The sequence below is a fragment of the Neofelis nebulosa genome, chromosome 2, assembly GCF_028018385.1.
Source record: "Neofelis nebulosa isolate mNeoNeb1 chromosome 2, mNeoNeb1.pri, whole genome shotgun sequence".
In the NCBI taxonomy this organism is placed as follows: domain Eukaryota; kingdom Metazoa; phylum Chordata; class Mammalia; order Carnivora; family Felidae; genus Neofelis; species Neofelis nebulosa.
In genome coordinates, this window is record NC_080783.1 from 38498451 (window position 1) to 38523451 (window position 25001).

General features: G+C 39.6%; 1 protein-coding gene across 10 annotated transcripts in view; it reads left to right on the forward strand.

The window, feature by feature from the left end:
- The window catches only part of ANKRD44 (ankyrin repeat domain 44), a 348903-nt gene that overhangs the window by 224995 nt on the left and 98907 nt on the right, over positions 1-25001 (forward strand). For 6 of the 10 annotated variants that reach the window (XM_058710342.1, XM_058710365.1, XM_058710404.1 and 3 more), the window contains exons 13-16: positions 729-797; positions 2419-2559; positions 4222-4302; positions 8364-8475. In XM_058710342.1, the coding sequence (XP_058566325.1) occupies positions 729-797; positions 2419-2559; positions 4222-4302; positions 8364-8475 (403 nt within the window). Of the gene's footprint in view, positions 1-728; positions 798-2418; positions 2560-4218; positions 4303-8363; positions 8476-25001 lie in introns of all 10 variants that reach the window. The other 4 variants (XM_058710350.1, XM_058710333.1, XM_058710356.1 and 1 more) reach the window with 1 other exon arrangement.

A 25001-nucleotide genomic window follows, 5' to 3' on the forward strand; every position in this document is an offset into this window, starting at 1 on the left:
CACCATTCTGGATTCATATCTGAAATTCCTCGTAGAATTAATATTTAGCTACATGCCCTTCAATAGGAAAATTCACTTCAGTGGGTCCTTTTTTCTTTACTAAATATGATTTATTGCTTCTACAAATGACAAAGAAGCTTTGGAAGATCACTATGCTCCATTACATTACTTTTGGCCTTTTATTTTTTGCACATTTATTTACCTATATTACAAAGGCAGGGAAATGCAGCTGTTTTATTTTCCATTATGGAGAGTCTGGGTTGAAAACGGTTATCACAGTGAATTCATTCTGCTGTGATAAAAGGTAATGCTTCTCCATTCTGGCTCATTGTTTAAAGGTGATGCAAAATCATCATATGTTTAAGGGGTTATTTCCCAAACCCTTGATGCTTTTGAAAGAGAATTTCAGGATAAATGATGAAACCATCACTTAAAGGTTTAATCATGTAATGATAACCATGTAAAAATAATTAAATACCTTGGTCATGGAATTGAAAATGTTCCATCAGGCTCTTTAATGCATTGATTTATGGAAAAAGGAATTCCAGGAACTTTAGATCCTTGCAATATTACCTTCCTCATATGTTCACGTTGTTTTTGTGTTAGCAGAATTTAAAGCTGGAACTATCATTCCATCTTGGCCCACACTTCACCAAAAACAGCTCTTTCTGAAGGTAGCCCAGCAATTGACGTCTGCCATCTTAATAATGTTTTCCCTGTCTTTCTAGTAACGTGGAATGTATAAAACTCTTGCAGAGCAGCGGAGCAGATTTCCATAAAAAGGACAAGTGTGGGAGGTATGTAAACAGGGACCTCTGCTTCAAGTGCCTAAGTAAAAGGAGTGGGGAGCAATCCATCTGGAAATCATGTTATACTGAAATGGTAAACAGGGAAGCTAGCTGGGGAGATTCTGTCCTCAGAAAGAAATCCCTTTTTGTAGTGAAACACAACAAAGCAGGCACAAGCCCCAAGGAAGGCATCTCCTCTCACAGCTCTGTTTAGAAATGTCAGTTGTGTCTTCTTCCAGGTTTTTTTTTCCATGTATCTCTCTACCCCTCCTCTCCACATGCACCCTGGCTCTTGGAGTTGCTACAGATTTCTTCTCTTACCAACCTACCTATGGTACTCCTACCCACCCTTCCAGACTTAGGTTAAGTAACACCTCCCTCCCCTTCCCCTGGTACCCTCCATACTTCACCACTGAAGCACATATCACACTGTTCTAGTGGACTCTCTGTTTTGTCTCTCCTCTACCTGTCCATGGCTCTCCTGAGGAACAGGACTGGATCTTGTAAAATACTTATATTTACTTTTGGGGGGATGAAAGAGGAGAAAGTCAACTAGTAAAAGAGCCCATACATTGACTTTAAAATATAAAAGAGTGGTACTTGAAAATTAATCAATAGTTCTTGAAGTAAAGTTATTCACTTTGATATAAAGTAATTCATTTGATTATTATACCCTAAATATTGGCTAGGCACACCAGATAAACTGTTAAATAATTTGGGACTAAAAATAAGTAATATAAAATAAATTGTTTCATGTTTCTGCAATGCCTTACTCTTTATAAGGTGCATGTGTTTCTTACATATTACCCATTTGGTTTTTCATGGTCTCTCTATGAGATATATGGGGATGCTTATTATCCTTTTCTAATAGATGAATAAAAGTGGCTTGGAGAAACTAAATGAGTTATACATGTAATAAATTTACATGTGCATGTAAAATTCTAGGAATTTTAGACCTAGAATAGATGTTAGGGGACAGCTGCTCACAGGTCCTTATTGAAGCAAGGGTGAGCAAGCCCAGGCCCAGAGAGGGGATGTGGTTTGGTATAGCTCATGGACATTGTTCTTCCCATTAACCTACATCCCTGCCCCCAAGGGGCTTGTAGTAATGGGTGCATCCAGGGGAGAGACAGATACTTTATAAAGGTAGTTTGGGCCCAGCTTGGGGAGGTCTTCCATTCCAGACTAAGGAATCAAGGCTTTGCTCAGTGGAGAGGACCGATGGCTTTAGAACAGGATGTCGTATGTGGGTATTGGGACCTAGAAAATCCAGTTCTTCATTCATACCAATTAGAAATAGAAATTTGATTAGAGCTAAGGAGGCCAATAGGGATGGTATTGCAATAGTCTGAAAGAGCAGTAATGTAGATTGGAACCAGGATAGGCACTAGGAATGGAAAGAAAGGATAGATCCTCAGGTAGGTGGCCGTGTCTGAAGCCACTGTCTTTGTATCTTCAGCTCCAATGTATAAATTCAAATGAAGGCATGTCCCTTGGCATCCACACTCTGAGAGCTGAAGAGCTTTCCCCACTCCCAGGAATAAGGCTGTCAGTGCTAATGCTGATGATGGGTTGGGGGAGGTCTGTTTTTCAGACTGAATGAAGTAAGAAATTGCTCTTTGTTTTTCAGGACGCCTTTGCACTATGCAGCTGCAAATTGTCATTTCCATTGTATTGAGACATTAGTGACCACAGGGGCCAACGTTAATGAAACAGATGACTGGGGACGGACAGCTTTGCACTATGCTGCTGCATCAGACATGGATAGAAAGTAAAAACAGCCTTGCTCAAATTTACTTTGGGGGTATGGCTACAGGGGGAGGGTTTACTCAGTTTTCTTCATACTGCCTCATGGAAACTGTGAGTGAAGAATCTCCCTCATCCAGGGCCAGAGGAGTTAGAATTGCCTCATCCCTAACCCCAGTTTTCCCATTCTGCTCTCTTTATGTTTGATTATTACGTGTCACTGCCCAATTATTTCTCTTCTCTTGTCTTTGGGTTGAATGCCAAGTGGAGCTGTCAAGCCCATGTTTTCAGTTCATTCGAGATCAGCTGTGATTTATTTTGTCATATACTGCAGTTGCCATCATCACCACTTAAATGCTTCATTGGCTCTCAAACTTACATTCGCTAATAAATATGTCACATGTCGAAAATATCCATCCATGTATAATCCCAATAGCCTTCAAATCCAGCGTTGGTATGTGTAAAATTGGCACTCTTTCCAAACCTGGGCAAGAATGCTCTATCAGGAGCCGGAGAGAGGAAGCTGGATGCCCTGGACATGTTTGGATTCTAGGTGTCCAGGGATGAAAAGCAGAAGTGAACCAGGTCAGGTGGAAATGGTGTGAGAGGTGCCCACAGCTTATGAGATTGTTCTCAAAGACTTGAGGACCAGGGCCTCCTTCAGAGGAATGCTTTTGGTGACCCTGTTTGGAGAACTATTGACTTACTTGCCACTCTGTGTTACAGAATTGATTCTGGGTCAGTGCTAAATTCTATTCGTATACAGCAGTGGCTTTTAAATATTTTACACAGTGACCCACGGTAAGAAATACATTTTATGTCATGACCCAGTATATGTACTCAAATATATAGGTTTTGAATACCTATATGTCTATATAGATGTGTGTGTGTGTGTAAAAAGGAGGCAGAATTTCATAAAACCATATTTACTTTTACTATGTGTGATCATTCTGATATTTTCTCTTTTATCTTGTTAAAAAAAACCCTAATTACTGTAGTCTACTCAATTAATTTCATAATTCCATAATGGATTATAATCCATATTTCCAGTTTGGGAAACACTATTTTTCTTTTTATGTTTACATAATATTGGCAAATCTGATGTCCCCACACTCTGGATCCCGTAGACCCATAGGTTATTAATTCGACAAACATTTATTGAGACCTTACTACATAGCAGGCTCTATGCTGCTCACTTAGAAAAGAATGTGGGAGCAAGTACACTTCAATGTTAAAGCTGAGAAAGGAATCCTATGTGATGAAGAATTTCTCTGTCAGTTGAAGAGTGACTAGAACCCCATTCCTGGATAAGTGAGATGCTGAACTGACAAGGAGGCAACAAGGAATGTGGTAGGAGTCAAGGAGGTCTAAGCTAAATTGCCTCCTATTTACTTGGGGAGTTTAGGATATTTATAGAGGGGAGGATGACTTGATTGTTGTCTTACTTACTGAAACCAGGGTGGAAATTCTAGGAAAGTCATGTTCTCAGTTGGGTTTCTTGGGAGAGAATAGATTTACTGGATGGCCTTTAAGAGAACCACGTAGATCCTCAATGAAAATCAGGAGTGCTTATTTCTTTTGGGTTGGGGGAAAAGTTGTTGAGATAGAAGTTGTACCAAAATCACTAGCAGCTTTGCCATTAAAACAAATAATTGTAATTTTTTTTTCTTTCCCTTATGTTGAGAAGTAAGACTATCTTAGGAAACACCCATGAAAATTCAGAAGAACTTGAAAGAGCCAGAGAGCTGAAGGAAAAGGAAGCCGCATTGTAAGTTTCTTCTCAGCTTAAAGCACAAGTTGTAATTACTGATGCTTGTCTGCTTTTCTGGGTTGTCACGTAGGGCAGCCCTTGCTATTCTAGGGTTTGATTTGGGATATTGAGGAAGCGATATGGGCTTGCCTTTAGTGAAGAGGAAATGGTTCTTTTAATATATCCCTTAATTATGCTATTTTTACACAAGGAGCTCTTCCTAAAATTGAACTCTTTGCCAAGACCATCACTGTGATTGGTCAGCAGTTTTTAGGAACAGGTGTCTTAAATATCATTTTTTTTTTTTTTAATTTTTTTTTTCCAACGTTTTTTATTTATTTTTGGGACAGAGAGAGACAGAGCATGAACGGGGGAGGGGCAGAGAGAGAGGGAGATACAGAATCGGAAACAGGCTCCAGGCTCCGAGCCATCGGCCCAGAGCCTGACGCGGGGCTCGAACTCACGGACCGCGAGATCGTGACCTGGCTGAAGTCAGACGCTTAACCGACTGCGCCACCCAGGCGCCCCTTAAATATCATTTTTGACTGCCATTCATCATATGCCTCAAGGGACACATTAAGCCTCCTCTCAGGCCATCGGCTCTCCTTTAATGACCTGGGGGTAACTATTTACCAGGTTCTATAAATAAATGTTTTGAAATTTCAGCGTGCAATACTGTGGTTGTGTTCTCCCTCCCCTCCCCAACCCACAAACAGCTCACAAACAGTCCTTCACTCTTTCCCACAACTTCTCCTGCCCCACCTCATCCCACCTCTCTCTCTGGCTTCTGACAGAGACTTAGCTAGTACTGTGACAAGGGCCAGAGTCCCTGCCATCACCCAGGGGGGTTGATGCACAGGAAGCTGTAATGCCTCATCCTCTGAGAGTCCTTGTGCAACAAAGCAGAGTGTGAAGGTTGTGCTCTGCTCAGTGCAGTAGCCAGCGTGTCACTGGTGTTCAGTGACTGTTAAACAAATGAACAAAAGAATGATTACTGCCCACACTTTGTGTCCCGCCTCCTTGAAACTAGTGGATACAGTTCTCTTAAGAGTCCGCACCCACACAGTTCCTAACTTGTTTATTCTCTTCTCCAGTTGTCAGAAGAACCAATTTCTTTGTGACCTGAAGGCTTGTGTCCCCTCTAGGGTCTTCCCACTGTCCACTGGGCTGTCCTCCCAGGTCCAGACCATTGTGGAAGAGAAGTTAGAAAGTGTGGCCCTGATACAGGTTGTGGGACGTAACTTGGGCTGTCACTGGGGTGGGGACAGGAAACATGGCCATGAGTAAAGCAGAATGACCAAGGTTTTGCCCTAATATTCCAAACTTAATAATATTCAAAGACTGTAGAATTTTAAGCCACATCAGCCAGCACCCCCTTCTCCAGTGAAATCGTGCCAAGAATAGCCCTCTTACCCTCTTACGGCTGATGGAGAGGGAAAAAGCAGGACAGGCAGGGGAGGCAGGGAACCAGGCTTCCTGAGAGCTCTTCCGAGCAGAGAGGCTACATCTCTCATCCAGATACATCTCTGACTTAACGTGCAGGTCTTGATTTTGCAGCACAGGTGCCCAAAGTGGTAGCCACAGCCCTGGGAGGAGAAGAGATAAGCATCCCCAGTTAAAACTGGAATGTATTTTCCCTTGGAAACGATATGGAGAATATTCAAATTCTACAGTGCTGTTGTTTTTTCAAATCACACTGCTGGTAGTATAGTTCAGCTATATCCTGGGGTAAATGACACTTTGGGAGCAATTCCAAGTGTTTTCCGAATTACGTATTAAATCCGCCAACTGGCTTTTTACAGTGTGACTCTTTCAGGAGCTGGGGGTTGTGAATCCACTAGAACCCTTTTCCTATTGAATGATTTTATTTCAAGAGCCAAATTCTATTTAAAATGAGTCATACCTGGGATCCTGTCCATGGACATTTAATTGCCAAAATAAAAAAAGACTTCCTTTTAAGGTACAAATCACCAAAGACAGAATGATATCAGAACTCCAATAATAGTTTGATTTATTATGGAGCATTTGATGGATAAATCAGGTAACTTGTAGATATTTGGTGTAAAAAATTTGTGTCTTTTATCAGTTTTTCTAGAAATTAAAATATCTGTGTTAATCGTCTCTATGTGTGACTTATTTACTCCTTTTGGTTATGCCAAAAGATAGGTAAGTGTTTGAGACACAGGATGATGTATGGAAGTGTTGAATTATTGTATTGTACACCTGAAATTAATATAACACGGTATGTGAACTAACTGGAATTAAAATAAAAACTTTAAAAATAATAGAACCAAAAATAAAGTGTTTGAGGAAACAATAGGCATTTTCCCTTGGATGGTCTTATTTAATGTACATGCTTCCATTGCATATTTTGATGTAAGTATAATTCGAGCATTTGAGAATTTTGATTTGAGTATGAAATTGAATCAGCTTGACCTTGTAGAGGACACATTTGTCCCACTGCCATGGATATAAAACTGAAATTATGGAGTGGTGCTTCCTGACTACTTATTCCCTCTTTGACCAGAAGACCTTGAACAGAATTCCTACATCCCCCAGCACTTGTGTCCTGGGCTTTGGGGCATTTCAGCCAAGTTGGAGCCACATCACACCCCTACCTCCAACCCATTGTAAAGATTGTGGCTCTTTTAGAAAAATTATAATTCTTTCCGAAAAGGCTTTCTAAGTTTATTATTAATTATTTTGTTCTAGTCTATACATAATGATGCAATTTAAGCGTCTGTCTTCAGATGTGGTTACTGAGTTAATCTTTTATATTTTTTAAGTGTTCGCCCGTTCCTTTAATCTTTTTATTATTTGGGCTATTCTTAAGTTATTTTGCTGTTGTTATTTTCTTATTCTTCCTAATTTTCATTTTCTAACCTTTGGATTGATGGTAGTCTCCAATAGCAAGGTTAAAAGTAGATCCCTCTCTCTTGCTGTAATGGCCTGACCACTTCTTTGTTACATTTGAGAGCTCATCTTTTGAACGTGGAACTCAAAAACTCATTACTGAGTAATCCTGACGACAGACAGGTTCTGTACTTTAAGGTGAAAAGGAAAAAGAGACTTAATTATTCTTTATTATGCTAAGTGAAGTAAGTCAGAGAAAGACAGATATCATATAATCTCACTTATGTGTGGAATCGAAACAACAGAACATGTGAACAAACAAACATAACCAGACACAGACTCATAAGTACAGAGAACAAACTGGTGGTTGCCAGAGGATAGGGGCGGAAGAATGGGCAAAATAGGTAAAGGGGATTAGAGATACAAATTTCCAGTTGTAAAATAAATAAGTCATGGAGATGAAAAGTGCAGCACAGGGAATCAATAATACTGTAGTAACATTGGTGACAGACAGTAGCTACACTTGCTGTGGTGAGCACAGCATAATGTATAGAATTGCTGAATCACAATGTTGTACACCTGAAACTAATATACAATTGTATGCAAACTATAAAAACAAAACCAATCAATGCAGGAAGAGACAAATGGATTATTGTAACAGAACAGAGTCCAGAAATGAGCCCATATATGGATAAATATGCAATAATTGATAATGACATTAAAACAACTCAGTGAGGAGGGGATAGTACTTTCAATAAATTGAGGTGGGGGATGGTACTTAACTACCCTCTTGTTCCTAAAGCTTTTCCTGAATTCTAGAATGGCTATTTTAAGCTGAAGTAAAGATGGATACAGAAAACACAAACATGTAAAACTTTTAATACATAAACCTTCATTGCTGTAGGATATTTTTAAAAGTTTATTTATTTTGAGAGAGAGGTGGGGGGGAACAGAGAGGGGGAGAGACGGAATCCCAAGCAGGCTCTGCACTGACAGTGCAGGGCTCAAACTCATGAACTGTGAGATCATGGCCTGAGTCAAGATCAAGAGTTAGAAGCATAACCGACTCAGCCACCCAGGCACCCCATTGCTGTAGGACTTTTAAAGAAACACTTAAATTCACAAAGTGCTTTGTGGAACATTTATAACAGGAGAATATTTACATTAATTATAACTTTTACTCTAGAGATGTTTTCTAAAATAACACCCCATTTTTATACTTGCAGATGTCTAGAGTTTCTGCTTCAAAATGATGCAAACCCATCTATCCGGGACAAAGAAGGTTACAATAGCATACATTATGCTGCTGCCTATGGCCACAGACAATGTCTGGAATTGGTAAGCTGTTCTGTCTTGTTTTGTTTCCTCTAACACACACACACACCACACCACACACAGACCCAACCCTGAAAATGCCGGTCTTAATCTCTCACAAATGCCCTCACTGCCTAATTAAGTCCCCACTAGAAATCACCTTGAAGATATTCTGCGGTAAATGATTATATGTTTACTTTACAACAGGTAGATCTCAATGTTTCATTTCTGTGCATCCTAATCTCACAGCTACTGCTTTTCCATATTAACTTGGACTAGGAATGTTAGACCTCTGTATGGACAGTTTGTATTTTAAAGATAATTTGGATGTATCAAATAGGTTCAGTATATATTTCCAGTCACACTTATTACCCTATGTGTTGTAAGATGACTTACATAGCTGCTAGGCATATGGGTTTGTCATGGTCCCACATTTGTAGTCTAGAGAGAGAAATTGACAAGGGCTCAACAGCAAAATTTATTGGAATTTCCAAACTGCCCCAAATTTCAAACCTGCAGCTATGGAAAAACACCTGGGGTTTTGGAGTCAGAAATTCTTCTACTGGTATAGGTCATCAGACACAAACTTAAATGACCACAGGGACAGAAATGGAAAGTAAGCCAGTGAAGTGAGCCCAGGTGTAGAGCAATAGGGAGCAGTGGGGACTGTGGCCAGTAGGACATGTTATGTCTAAAGGGAGAAACAGCCAGTCAGCTCCAGTGAGTGAGATCAGGTGGTAATTCATACTCAGGGATGAACTCCAGTGTTTCAAGGAAAGCTAGAAATGTAGACTTTTTATGTGAAATTTCCTATTTCAAAAACACTGGGTGGACCAGGAAGAAAAACTACAGATTTGTGGTTAAATCCTGGCTGCTGGCCACCATTTGTCATCTCCTGAGCATCGCCCATGGGTCAGCTTCACTAGGATGCATGGGGCATCCCAAACTCACTATCTTTGGTCCATTGGTAGGTGCCACCTTCCTCAGTGGACTCCAACTCTTTTCCTTGTCTTTTTAAAAGGAGTAGTCCTGGGGAGACTGGGTGGCTCAGTCGGTTAAGCAACCAACTTCAGCTCAGGTCATGATCTCCCAGTTTGTGAGTTCGAGCCCTACATTGGGCTCTGGGCTGACAGCTTGGAACCTGGAGCCTGCTTTGGATTCTGTGTCTTCCTCCCTCTCTCTTCCCCTCTCTGCTCATGTTCTGTCTCTCTCTCTCCTTCAAAAACAAATAAACATTTTTTTAATTAAATAAATACATAAATAAATGGAGTAGTCCTACTTTTCAGAGTTACTGGGGAGATATGTTTGAGAAAACACTTGCACTTTATCAACTGCACAATCTATTAAGGAAGGCCTGAGCCGGAAAGCCAGCAAGCAGTTGTGTCAGTGCCTCCATAGAAATGACTGAATGATGTTCTAGCTGGTTCCTTTACCTTTGACCTTGCTGCCAGATTTAAGTGGTTCCACTTAGGGTCATTCTTACTATATTTCTCTTAACTGTGAATGTGGGGATATGTTCATAAACATTTGAAAATAAAGAGGTGATTATTCTGGTGTTGCTAGGTGTGGCATTTATTGGTGAATTATATCTACCATCATCATTCTTGAAGACTTCTAAGTCTCCTTTCCTGAGGTTCTTGTGGTTGCTGAAGACTTCCTTGTTTGACCTTGAAGGTGTCATTTTCCCCCTACTCCTGATTCTGTTATAGTTCCCCTTCCAGTTACAGAGGCTGCAAACGAATTACCCCAAAATTAGTGGCTTAAAACAACAGCAATTATTTAATATCTCTTATTGATCAGGAATTCAGGAGTGGCTGAGCTGAGTAGTTATCGTTAAAGATATCCTATGAGATTACAGACAATGTCTGAGGCTGGGATAATCTCAAATGCTTCTTCACTCATGTCAGTTACCTGGCTTGTAAGATTTAAATAGCTTCTGTGGGGCTTCTTTCTGTGGTTTTCTCTAGCATGGTGGTTTCAGAATAGCTGGATATCTTACGTGGTGGCTCAGGGATCAAAAGGAGTGATCCGGAAGATCACTTCAGGGATCCAGAAGAGAGTGGGAGAGAGCCAGTGTGAGAATGAATGAGAGAAAGACAGTATCAGTCTTAATGATCTAGCCTTGAAGGTCACACAGGGTTACCCTAGAGAGGAGAAGTAGACTCCACCTTTCAAAAGGAAGAGTGTCAAAGGATTTATAGACATATTTTAAAACCATCCAGTTTCCTAGGAAGATGTAGAAAGCCAATGATTTCATAGCCTTCTGTAAGATGGACTTTAATGGAGAACCAGAAGTGGCCAAGGGGCAATCCTTTATCTTACAGATGGGCAAACCAAACCACAGGGCATTAACTGGTTTGTGCCAAAGACATAGCCCTGGTCAGTGGAAGAAGCAGTCTCATGAATCAGGATTCCTGATTTAAAAAACAAAAAATATTTTCTATACCATGCTGCTTTCCATTGCAGGGCAAAGCTCTACCACCACCCAAGCCTTTTCAGCATAGAGCAAAAGCTTGGAAGGAACTGGTTAAGATGTAAGACAGGGTCACTTCTGCCTCCCAACACCAGCATTGCTGTGGAAGTTGATCTAGACCTATCACCATATAGGACTCTATGTTTAGGTCCCATATAAGAAAGGCTCCTCCCAAAGTTTGTACGTGTGTGTGTCTGTGTGTTTAGTAATCAGTGGCAGAGAGTGAAGGCTTACTATTGGTACTACCCGTCATAAGCCTGCATTCCAAAATGTACTTAAGACACAGCTGTCTTTAATTGGTCTTCTCTATGAAAACCACATGTCATAACTGGACATACAAACTTTTATTACAAAGTTATTATAGTCTTAATAACTTTGCTGTTTTAAAGTACTTTGAGGAGTTATCTTTAATCCCATAGCATGAGTAACTCTGAGAATGATTGTTCTGTAACATTTTCTTTCTATGTAAATAATATATTGCATATTATTTTCATTTTTCAGGAAAGCCATTTCAGGGCCACTATTTCTGTTATCCAACAAAAACATTTCTGTCCCTAAGAAGGTTTTGGAAGTTCTGTCTAATAATGAAATTACCCCTTGATTATATCAAAACTTGCCCTATGTGATTTACAAAGAAATGATTATTCTTGGCAATTTTAAGACATTCAAAAGTGGGTAGGGAAAGTATTCAGTGGTCTTAATTTGTACTGTCAGCTGAGAAAGCCAGACTATCAATATAAATTGGTAGAAAGGTCATCATTGTTTGCTTTCAGGAAAGGACCTCAGTGGGTTATTTATAACACAGACAGGATGAAAATTCTCCTCATAACCCTGAATGATTGTGGTTGTATGGAACGTTCTGTATATTTCCATTTTGGAATGCATCCTCCAATTCCTCTTGGGGTGTGGTTCAACTAAGCAGAGATCCTAAGCAAGCTATCAACATTCTTGTACCTGCTCCCTCCCACTCAACACACAGTCCTGAGCTCTCCCCTAGGACCAGCATCATAGAGCCAGACCACTGCAGGCATCTTAGCCATACTGCTGGCTCGCAGCACTGTGAACAGATTTGGGAGTGGCTGAGACCACCACTAATGGCATTTACTACATGTTCGTCACATGCCAGGAATGCCATTTAATTATTTTTTCTTTCAGTTTTATTGAGATATATTTGACAATGACATATTAGGTTAAGGTATACAGCATAATGACTTGACTTACATGTATCGTGAAATAATTACCACAATAAGTTTAGTTAACATCCATTACCTCATATAGACACACACACACACACACACACACACACACACACACACACACACAAAAGAAAAGAAAAGAAAAAGAAAAGGAAGTGTTTTTTTCCCTTGTGATGAGAATAAGGCTTTTTCTTTAAAAAAAAATTTTTTTAATGTTTATTTATTTTTGAAAGAGAGAGAGAGTGGGGGAGGGTCAGAGAAAGGGGGCACAGAAGATCCAAAGCAGGCTCTGCACTGACAGCAGTAAGCCTGATGCAGGGCTCAAACTCACAAACCGTGAGATCATGACCTGAGCCAAAGTCGGATGCTCAACCAACTGAGCCACCCAGGCACCCCAGGCTTGTTCTTGATACAAGAAGTAGGGTTTTTGAAGGGCGCTTTTTCTAATTTATACTCCCTGTCTCTTTCTCTAGGACCACAATGCCCTCAAATTCCTTAAAAGCCCCATTTCTTTGGGTGGTAGATATTAGGAAAGTAAACCACCTCACCAGTATGCTAGGTGGTTCATTCCTCATACTCACCACTGCCATGCCAGTCTGCTCCCTCATCTCACCACACAAACACCCCTGTCCTTCAGGGGGGTGGGGGATCCTTTTAACAAATCGATCCTGACTCTGTGCCAGGTGCTAGAATTACGCCAGTGAAAGACATGTTTCTAGTAGCCCTGAATGGCTTACTTGAGCCTCACAGCAGGAAGTATGCAGGGAATCATTTCTTTATGTCTCATTGCCTAGCCTATGTTTCTGGCCTGTGGAAGAAGTGGAGCAAATCAGTATTCATAGCCCCTGAACCTCTCCTATGAGACCAGGGCCTTAGTCCTTTGGGAGCCGGTGTAGCATTGAAGAGGGTGGGTGGCCTTCAGAGCCAGCTGATTAGTAAGGTTGGTAACATTTGTCTTTCACCTCTCTTCTCATCTAGTTGAGCAATTATTATGATTATGCATATCATTAAATATGTATCATTAATTTTGATGCAGATTTTACTTGACTCTGACATTTAACTTGGTATGGGCTTACTTGGCATTCATGCTTCATGGCTCCTGTCTGTGATCATAAGCTTAGAATTTATAAAGCATACTTTGTGTTCAGCCTATTTTGCTGTAATCAAAAGGGAACAGAAATTATTTTAGTCATTTTCATTCTACTTCCCTTATATAAAGTTATATGGAATTCATTCCTTGAGCAAACAACTTCTAGAAAGTAGTATGAACTCCTTAGCCTTGGTAGAATAGCCAAGACTCGGGATTCTGCCAAGTTTGCCTACTTAGGCCAGTGTTCTCAGCTGGTTGTGATCAAAAACGTATGTACTATGGGTACAAGCAAAAATCTCCCCACAAATACATGCTGAGAGCTGTGATAAGTCATAATCAATTGAGCTCAAAATATCAAAGCAGAATGGAAGAGACTTGGCTAATAAAGCATCTCATGTCTGAATACAACTTATGTCTGAGCGGAGGAAGGGAGTTGGCAAAGGAGAGCCCTGTGCCTCCCCTTTCTTGGAATGCATCTTACTAGCTCTGAAGGGAAAAATTACAGAATCATGCCCCTATTTGGAATTTGTGAGTTTATATTGGCGTGCTGCTTTTCTTTTATAGTATTAAAGACTTGTCTGCGAACATAAAGATCTTTGTGGCTTTGTTATTGAAATGGAAAAATGTATGTGCCAATATAATTACGTAAATTGCCTGCAGAAATTTAGAAAGATTGTTTGAAAACTCCAGGCCTGTGATTAAATTCAGTCCGAGATTATACCATGCCAAATTACTTGGAATTTGGCTCCTTCCCTGGGACCTTCGCCTCCTTTCACTGTTACAAGCTAACTTGAACTTCAACTGTGAGAGTCTGTGGGGATGACAGACGCCCCTACATGTCTCTCCAAGGAGTTTCTGGGATTCTCTGAAGATAAGTATAACTTGGGCAACTGAACTCTGAAATTATGCTGCTTTGAGATAAACTACTTAATGTTTTGGTTGGTTCTTGCGTTTATCACAGGACCTTAGGAAACCATTCCTACATGGCTCTGTATAAGATGTACTTACATTGGCAATGTCTAATTAAGCTTCTGAAGGCTGAGAAAGCAGTGAAAAAGAGGAGGGTTACAAGCAGTCATCTAAATATGAGAAGATGAAAAACCAGCAAACATGAACCCCAGCCCCAAACAAGTCCCTGATGATGTTTTTCTGTCCCCAGAGGTGCATGTCAGAGATGTACCTGGAGGTGTATATGACCTCCCAGCAAGAAGACTTCCAATGGGCAGAGGAGACCTCAACAATGCTGGTCTTGTTTTTTTCTCCTAATTTAGTTGAAGAGAAACATAAAATCTTATGAGGAACTCTCAGGGAGGGAATGGAGGGGTGGGCACAGATCTTTTGATGCACGGGCAGCCTACTGGGCTAGCAATATAAATGTAAAAACTCACAAAATTTGAATCAGAATGTGACATGAATCTGTATTCAGAAGAGTGGAATAGACAATATTTTATGACACAATGTTTCATTTATTTCTTTGTAATACAGCAGAATTTTTTTTGTGTGTCTTTACTGTGAATGAATTTGGCAATCGATGAAGGAATCATACCAGGTGTATGCCCCAGGAAAGTGGGGCATTTCATTTCATTTCATGGAGTACATGACATTTCACATTTCAAAGTGAAATACAAGTGTTCCAACCCATGGCCTCCTTCCCCATTTAAGAAGTTGGAGATCTGAGAGCAGATTTCTTTGGAGACAGGTCTGCTATGAATCCCACTGCTGCTCCCCTCCCACCATAGCAGAGGCTAAGGATGATTTCACCTGACTCCAAGCCCAGTGACAGAAGCTTCAAGGAGATTTCTTGGATCTCTGATATGTGTTCCATGAAATTTAGGGGCCGGTAGACTGGCATATGATAAATCTGAAGACTAAATAGCTCTGACCAGAGGTTGCTTGCCAGAAATTAAATAAAAAGAGGTCTGTGTTTGAGAAATACTCCATCCCCACCAATGATGGGTCAGAAGCGTACATTTCCTAGTGTCCAAATGTGAGCCAAGGGCCAGAGCCGGGTTGGCATTCTCCTAGATCCTATTCAAGACTGAGGAGACCCAGGCTGCCTGGAGAGGAACGTGAGCTATCAGCAGAGAGGTGCATTCATACGGGGAGAGGAAACTGTAGGTGAGAGGTCCCAGGGATGGGGGTGTTGCTGGAGAACCTACATAAGCATCCCAGAGAGACAGTTTTAAACATCTGACCTGGACAGAGAATGTCACTGCCAGAGGGTGCCAGTCAGTCAGACCATGGTCTGTGTCCCCTTCTGTGTCCTCCTTTCCCCAACTCTTCTAGTCCTGGAGGAGGCAGAGGCAGACAATGAGGGTAAAGGAGGAGGAGGAGCCTGAGGCTGGGGAACAGAGAAGTCAGTCTTGTCTCCTTCCTTCCCCACTGCAGCCTATGCAGGAGGCATAGAGAAGCTTCAACATTAAATAGCATTCAGTTTGTGATTACTACACTAGAGTAGGTATACTACTTACTGATATGAACTTAAACTTGTAACTAAAGTGCCTGAGGAACTTTTTGTTATTGGCTAGAGATTTTATCTGGTAGCAGGAAAAGAAGTAGCTCCATAAAGGAGATTAGACCTGGTGTGGGGAGAAGGAGAATTAAGTTCGTGTTTGATTATACCCCATGGCTCACTGGTTCAGTACAAAGTCACACACTTAGAATCATTGTTTTAGGAAAGATGAATGCCCAGCTGTAAGGTAGAATAAACAATTATCCTTTAAATGTATGTGGATTTAAATACCAACTGGGTAAGACAGAGGTTTTAGTAATCCCACACACTTATCAGGTGCCCAAAATTGTGGAACAAATTAAAAACACTTATGAATGATTAAGCTTGACTTAGTGATAAAACTTAAATGCTATTTTATAACTATTATGATAACTGTCCTGTTAGGAAGGTATTTCATAGAAGAGACACAGGTGAGAGAAGAAATGAAAATTTACTTTTCTGTGGTTTGGTCTTTTCTTTAGATTTGATTATTTCCTAGCACCAACTCATTTTATTGCAATATCCCCTCCACTTTTTTCCTCCTCAAGATCTGAAAACCTATACTAATGTATCAAACCAATATGAAGACATCCACTAAGTTAAAATTACATACACCCACACTCACATGCATACATGCCCACATACACATTTTCTGTCGTTTCTTCCAGATAGATCATGAGCACTAAGGGACTCAAAGAAGGGGGATTATTGCTCCTGGTATGGGAGCTTCTAAGGACTCAGTGATGTAGGAGAAAGGAAGATTTCTCAAAGAGAATATAGCTTGTTTTTTCAAGTGTTTATTTATTTTTGAGAGAGTAGAGACAGAGCACAGTTGGGGGAGGAGCAGAGAGAGAGGGGGAGGCACAGAATCCAAAGCAGGCTCCAGGCTCTGAGCTGTCAGCACAGAGTCCAACGCGGGGCTCAAACTCACAAACCGTGAGATCATGACCTGAGCTGAAGTCAGACACTTACCTGACTGAGCCACCCAGGTGCCCCAAGAGAATATAGTTTAAAAGCAAAAATAATAATAATCTGGCCTTTCTTCCCTCCCTCTTTTTTTCCTTCCTTCTTTCCTCCCTTTTCCTTCCTTCCTACTCATTTAAAAACCTGTAGGGCAGGAGAGTAGTCCAGTTTGGGCTGGAGCCCAAGGAGGAGATGCCAGAAGGCAGCCCAGAAAAGATTAGAACCCACTGAAGGAGAGTGTCCTATTTTTTTTTTAATGTGTATGCATCAATCAGTAGAACTGCAATGTATACAAAACCAAAACCAATTGAACTGAAAAGATCAAGAAATCCACAATTAACGGTTACTGACTTTAACACTTCTCTCTCGATAATGGATAGAACAACTAGACAGAAAATCATCACGCATATAGAAAAGCTTCAATAATACCATCAACAAGAGGATCTAATTGACGTTTATACAACACTCCACCCAACAAAAACAATGCATATTTTTTAAGTGCCCATGAAACATTCACCAGGATATCCTGAACCATAGAACAAACCTCAACAAATGTAAAAGAATTGAAATCATAGAGGATATTCTCCTATGACAATGGAATGAAACTGGAAATCAGTAACAGAAAGTTACCAGGAAGAATTCCAGGGCTTGGTAATCAAATAACAGACATCTACATAATCCATGGGTCAAAGAAAGTCACCTCAAGGGAATACCAAAAAAATACATTGGATTGAATGAAAGGGAAAATATAAAAAATCAGAATTTGGGGACACAGTTAAATTAATGCAGAAAAAAATTATGGCATTGAATGCTTACATTAGAAAAGAGAAAAAGTCTCAAGTCAATAATCTAAGTTTCTACCTCAAGAATAAAAAAAAAAAAAAAAAAGAGCAGAGTAAGCCCCAAATAAGCATAAAAAGGAAATAATAGAAATGGGAGCAAAAATAAAATTGAAAACAGAAAAATAATGGAGAAAATTAATTTTTAAAAATTGGATTCTTTGAAAAGATTAATAAGTTGGCAAACCTCTACTGAGACTGTGACCCAAAGAGAGAGAGAGAGAGAGAGAAGATAGAAATTCCCAGTATCAGGAATGAAATGAAATATTACTACAAACCTTTCAGACATTGGAAGGATAATATTGTGAATAGCTCTACACACATACATTTGACAATTTAGGTGAAATGGATCAATTAATCATAAAACACAAATGACATAAACATTAGGAAAAAAATTTTTAAAAAAAGGGGGGGCGCCTGGGTGGCTCAGTCAGTTAAGCGTCCAACTTCGGCTCAGGTCATGATTTCACGGTTCGTGGGTTCGAGCCCCGCATAGGGCTCTGTGCTGACAGCTCGGAGCCTGGAGCCTGTTTCAGATTCTCAGAGAGAGTGTCTCCCTCTTTCTCTGCCCCTCCCCCACTCGTGTTCTGTCTCCCTCTGTCTCAAAAATAAATAAACATTAAAAAAATTAAAAAATAAAACACAAATTACTGCAACTTACCCAATGTAAAGTGGATCATTTGAATAGCCCTGTAACTATTTAGAAAATTGTATTTTAAAATTCTCCCCAAAGAAATATCCAGATTGAGATGATTTCACTGGAGAATTATGCCAAATATTTAAAGAGTTAACAATTCTGTACAATATCTTCTGAAAAAATGGAATAGGAAGGAACACCATCTGATTCATTTATGAAGCTAATACCCTGACACCAAAACCAAGCAAAAACAGAGAAATATAGACCAATATATCTCAAGAATATAGAAGCAAACATCCTTAGAATATTAAAAAATAGAATTCAGTAACATATACAAGAAATTATATATCATAACCAAGTGAGATTAGTATAGGGAAAGCCTATTTTAATAATTGAAAATCAATGCAATTCACCATATGAATAGGCTAAAGAAGAAACATCACATGATTACGTCAAACAATGCAGAAAAAAATTGTGACAGAACTCAACACCTTGAATAGATTCAACATCTTGAATAGATTTTTTAAAAACTCTCGGAAAAGATAGGAATAGAGAGGAAGATTCTCAATTTGATAAAAAAGCACCTAACGACTTCATAAAGAACAAGTAACATTATGCGAAGGGCTGAACACTTCCCCCTAAAATCTGGAACAAGGCAAAGATGTCTGCTTTCACAACTCTTCTCTAACATTGTGCTGGAAGCTCCAGCCAGAGCAAAAAAGTCAGAAAAGGAAATAAAAGGTATAAAGAACAGAAAGGGAAAAGTAAAACCCCCTGTTTGTGAATAACATGATTGTCTACAGAGGGAATCCCAGGGAACCAACAACAACAAAAAAAACTAGTAGGCAAATGTAGCAGGGTTACAGGATACAAAATAAACATACAAAAATTAGTTGCACTGTTACATACTAAGAATGAACATGTAGATATCAAAAATACAGTGTCATTTATGACTGCCACAAAAAATGAAATATGGGACTTGTATGCTGAAAAGTACTAAATGCTGATGAAAGAAATCAAGGAAGATCTAAAAACGGGGAGACATTTTGAACTTTATGGCACCAGAGTTCATGGAACTTTGATCAATGATAAAAAGTCATCAGACCTTCATTTCCTGAAAGAATCAATCCCTCAAACAAAACAAAACCCTACTTCTCTTTGAAAGTCTGTTCTGGTAGAGAAGTTTAACAGCTCTGCCTATTTTTAGTAAAGTCGCAATAATGAGCATTTATTGCAGGCATGTTGGGCTGGGCTCTGTGCCTGCATCGTCTCATTTAATTCTCACAACAACACTGAAGGAGCTCCTATTTTTATCTGTGTTTCACATGTGAGTACCCTAACGTACAAAGAAAAATTAATTTGTTCTGGGTCATACAGCTGGTGTGATGTAGAACCAGGACTCAAACCCATGTTTATCGGATTTGGTATTTCAGGCTTTTAACCATTATGTGGTACTGCCTGGAAGACTGGCAAATTCCACACTCTGAAAGATAAAGCTGTCTCAGAGCATCTAAATTCCACATCAACCAAGACAATGACAGCCAACCAAGATAGTGCCGAGATGTGCAGTCATTCGGCATTGTCAAAGGAAATATCAATAACGGAAATTATTGATGGATAATATCAATAACGGTTATGTCTGTGTCATCTTTGGACACCTTGTCTAGAGGTCTGCATTTTCTTTTTTCAGTCAGGAGAGCAGAACTACCTTACAGCGTTATCCACCGAGTGAGAAGTAAAATGACCCCCGATACAGCTCCCAAGTACATCCCACTGCAGCCCTGAGCCCTGGACTGTGGCACATATTTTCATAAAAGTACTCTTACTTGGACCTAGCCCTTGTCCTGGAATCTCTGTTCAGTATCTTTGTAACAGCTGCTGTCAGCCTGGCCTCACTCTCCTTATAAGAACAGCTGCCAGGGATGACCCCTTCCAGCCTGGGGGGGTGGGGGGTGGGTAGGGAAGGGCCAGAGGAAGAATGACTTCCCAGCAAGATTGTTTCTCCAAAGATGCCTTATCCTTAACAGCTGCCAAGGACTTGACATTTTTGAAGCCTAGATCAGGTCCCTATAATAATCACATCTTCCCTTGAACCTCATTCAGTAACAGAAGATATAGAAGCTTGAGCATTATCAGAATAAGAGCTGACATAGACACCTGTGCCTTCAGGTCATGGGGTTATGATAGTCACAAAGAACAAAGAGCCTTTCTAAGATTCCAAAGGAGGGTAGAGGCTCAGCCATCTGTAACAGCTGAAAAGGATATTTGGAAAAACCAAATCACTGAGTAATAACAGATTTATTTTCTCGTATGAGCAGATACCTATAAGCTAAGTGGTAACATCATGGGATTTAAATTCTGTGCCATTCAGACTTGGAAAGTAGTTTTATTAACATTAAATGATAAAATTCACTGGGTCACTGGGAAGGCAATTTAATACAGTCGGGACTTCATAGAATTTTTTTCTAGGAAAAATTTGTAGTTTTCCAAACACATGATTTATTTCACACAAAAATTCCTCTTATTCCATAAAGATTTTTCAGTTAATAGCAATCTTCTTTGCATCTCAAATTCCCACAATGATGTGAGACAAACTGTGTAAAAAATAATCCAGTGCTTGCTTCAGCAGCATATAAAAAAGAAATAATCCGAAGCAATCCTTTCAGACAAGCAGCATATTTTCAGTGTCATTCTGTCTCTAAAAATATTGTTTAAAGTGTAAGGAATATTATAATAAATATGGTACATAATTAGGATTTCCTGTGTACTGGTCTTTTTAAGGCTCTATTACTACCAGCAGTTGGTGAGGTTGGAGATCAGGGTCAACATATCAGCTTTTACAAGTTCATAAATGTTATTAGTCCTCCTTATTAGTCATATGAGACTGATAAGCAAGACCATTCTTTATTAACTTACAGTGAAAAGTCCAACTGCTAAGAGGACCGAAGTATTCATGTCATTTGCTATAGCTATGCTCCCTTCCAAAGAGGGGATCCAGTTTTATAAACTGAATAAAGATCAGAAGTCTTCTTCCTGTCTATAAAATTAAAATCAAGGAGTTGAGTACAAGTCAATGAGCTCAAACTCTGGTAACCTCATGTATTCTCCTGTACTTGAGACCCGGTGCCTTGTCAATCAGAATATCCTTGGTAACCTATCCAGGAGTTAAAGAAGCCCTTACTACTGGTACTACTTTTCCCAGATTCTAGGAAAACGGATCTAGCAGTCCCCTGGGACAACTTCCAAGGGGTGGCTTCTTTTACATTAGCTACCTTTAGGATGGTTGCTTTCTGGAGGTATAGAGTAAATTACAGGGCAATATGCTAGGAACCATGGCTGATATATATTAGGCATGAATATTACTTTCAAGGAGATTGTAATCTATGCGAGTATGGAATATGGGAGGTAAGATATATACTATATAGATATTGGCTCAAAATGTCACTCACATTTCCTAGCTCCCCATATGGTAATAATAGGACTAACATAACTATCCCCAAATTATTTCTCTGGCCCTGTCCCCTCTCATTCTGCCTAAGCTTTGGCTCCAATTCATTCTGAAAAGCTTTTGGCATGTTTCCCATGTGCTCTATGCATTTCTCTTGGCTACTACAGAACACCCACTATTTTCCTTCTCTCCTGTCCATGCCTGCTAAGGTGGTATCTGCCATTAACATCCAAAAAGCCATTTGGTCACCGATGTGCAGGAAAGACACTGCTCCCATTGCTGTCCACCGGTGTCAATGCAGAGGCTGCCAGTGCTGTGCCCAACGTGTGGGGTCTTCACTCAACCACTTCCTGTGGTGCCACTGATCATTTCCTTAGACCTCCCACTCTACGACTTGTGCCTGCGCCTATGGGAGCTGTGCCAGAGGCGGGGCGTTGGTATCGTTGCAAGTTTAAGGATGTCTGCATCACACAGGCCTGAGTTGGAATGCCAGCTGTGTCGTTACCTACCTGCAAGGTCTTTAAGCATTTTACTTCACTTCTGTGAGTCTCTGTATCTTGCCTAATCTGTCAAATAGGGGTTAGGTTGCTCTGAGGATTTAATGGAATAATGTAAGCAAAGTGCCTAGCACTGTGCCTGCCATGTGATGGGTATCAGTAGCAGCTATCATTGTATCTTTGTTTAGTGTATCCTAATTCCCCCGTCTGCTAGGTACTGGGCTGTGTTGCCAGGTCTAAAAGATGAAGAAGCCACTGTACCTGGGAGTTTATTGTCCAGTAATGGGAATCAGCATGTAAATCAATGTGTTAAAGTACTATAATTGCTCTTTTAGAATTCTGTGTTTCTGATATTCTTACCATCATCCAAGATAAAATATGATGTCCCAGAAGAAGTACTGGTGACATGCTGTGAGAGTTCAGAGGAGGGCACATCTCTTTCTGGGTTCAGTGGTTAATGAGAGATTCACTGACACTTGTCAGCATAGTGTGTTTGCTGAGCTTGTCTCTAGATTTCTTGTTTCATCACCCCACCGTTTGTGTGAATGTGGAATAGCAGACCAAACCTGAAATGAATTGAATGATGGAGAATGCGGGCAGATGTTTGGACTTGGTTGATAAATTGACCAATACCTCATTTTCAAAATATCAGAGAACCTGCTTTCAAAAAGTTTCTTTGCTTTTGATGGTATTTGCATCATCCACTAGATAGAAAAGATATAAATGACATATACCTTGGAGTAGGAAAATGGATGCTGGGTCTCAAATTGTGCTCCTGAATCCCACCACCATCTGGGATCAGCCATTCATAAAAGATTAAATGCGAGGCAGGCACATATCTGAATACATGTGTGTCAGTCTCTCCCATCTGTTTTAATTTTGCTTAAAATAATAACAGCTTTCTTTACCCACTTACTTGACTCTGCTAATTCTTTTAATGTTCATTAGGTAGAAGTAGTCTGTGGTGGTTAGCTAGTGTTTCAGAATCCTACCAAGATGAGCTTTAATTGAATCATTAGAAATTTTCTGTAAAGCTGTATATTTTATTGACTGGGCTAGAATCACTAAAATGTTCATCAATGCTTAGAGTGGGAAATTTATACTGTAACTTAACATAAATATGGTGTACAAAGGGACATTACATTGGTTTGCACAGCCTTGAGGTGAGCAAAGTGCCTTTCTGAAACAGAATACCTTTTCCATTGCACAATTTTTAATTATTAAAAAATTAATAATTTTTGTATTCAAATCTATTATGTTCTTTGTTCTCTTTTTCTGCAATTTTTAATCATATTACCATATGATTACCATGTCCCTCAGCTTCCACATCCCTCTCCAAACTACCTACCCCCTAAATAAAACCTCTCTTGCCCTAGGCAAATAAATTTCACCTTGCGCTGAGGCCGAAAGTAAATTAACACGGTAATATAAGTCAGGGTAACCTGGGAATATCATCTAGATGAAAATTATCGTTGATTAAAAGAGATAACTTTTAAATTTAAGAATTGCTCTCAGAAGTCACCATGGAAACATGAGGCTAGTATTATTGTTTTTCCTGGTAATACACAAAGAACTGTATATGCTTAACAAGTGGAATTGAGCAAATATAATACCCATGACCCTGAATATTTTACAGGGTTGACTACTTGTCACCATTTCAATATGTCTGTCACTTAATGCAATCAAGTGTTTTGCAGTGCAGAACTTCAACTGAATTAGCTCTCAGTTGAGTACTTTTGTTGATAGATATGTGGATAATGGACAGGGGGCTTGAATGCATTTTACATAGTATCAGATCCAGGACACCTGCTGCCTTTTTGTCTTAGATATCCACTTAGAGTGGTGATTAGGCCTCATACTTACGAATACTCTCTTATAATAAAAGTCTTTATTGATATCATTCACATTTTATCAATGAATTAATATTACCCCAGGAAGTGAAAAATTAAACAACTGACATCAAATCTAGGCTTCTGACCTTCATTAAAATTAGTCATGATTTCTTCTCATCTTCTATGGCATCCTTTCTCTGTTTACAAGGCTTTAATTTGCACAACACAGCGCAATAACCATTCAATGCTGAAAAATGCTATAAAGATTCACAGGCTAAATGTAGAGAGAGCACCCTCTGAATCCCCCAATTCAACTCTAGTGCTTTTTTTCCGATAACTTTGAGCCCAAACCGATTTAAATATTTGGTGACTTTGGGGACCTGCAATGTCAGGGGTGGGATGAAAGAGTAAATAATTACTAGTATGTGCAGTAACTGCAGTCCCAAGAGATTTTTCCAAATAGTACTTAGAGAGAAAGAATTCTTTACTGTTGGAATGAAAAAGCAGGCTGTTACCTACAGTGGCACCATCTGGTGGTTTCACTGTTAATGTCACTGCATATTTATTAAGAACATATAATGTGCCAGGTGTCCACTCTATAAAGTGGACCCGGCTTCATCTTGATGGATTCGGCATATATTGCCAACTGGCAAAAATGCTGAAAATAAATGAATGGACTGCTCTGTTGGAAATATGTGGTTCCTATAAGATTCTTTTTCTGACCCCAATTCCCAGACATGTTTCATTTCATTTAGAGAAATCACAAAAAAAATTTGACAGGAGCAAAAAGAACTGTTATGTGGTCGGACCAATGTGGACAAGTTACAGAAGATTATAAAATGCTTGAGAATAAGGATTTAACCTTGTTTCAATATTATCTACAGTTTTTCTTTTGCTCAAGGTAGAACAAAAAAAAATAGTTTTTAGACTGAAAGTGTCCATCCAAAATGTGATAATTCTAAACAAAATATTGGCATATTAAGTGTAACAATATGCTAAAAAAGATAATATATCACAAATGAATGGGAGTATTCTAGAAATACAAAATAGTTTAACACTAGAAAATTAACGAGGGTAATTTACC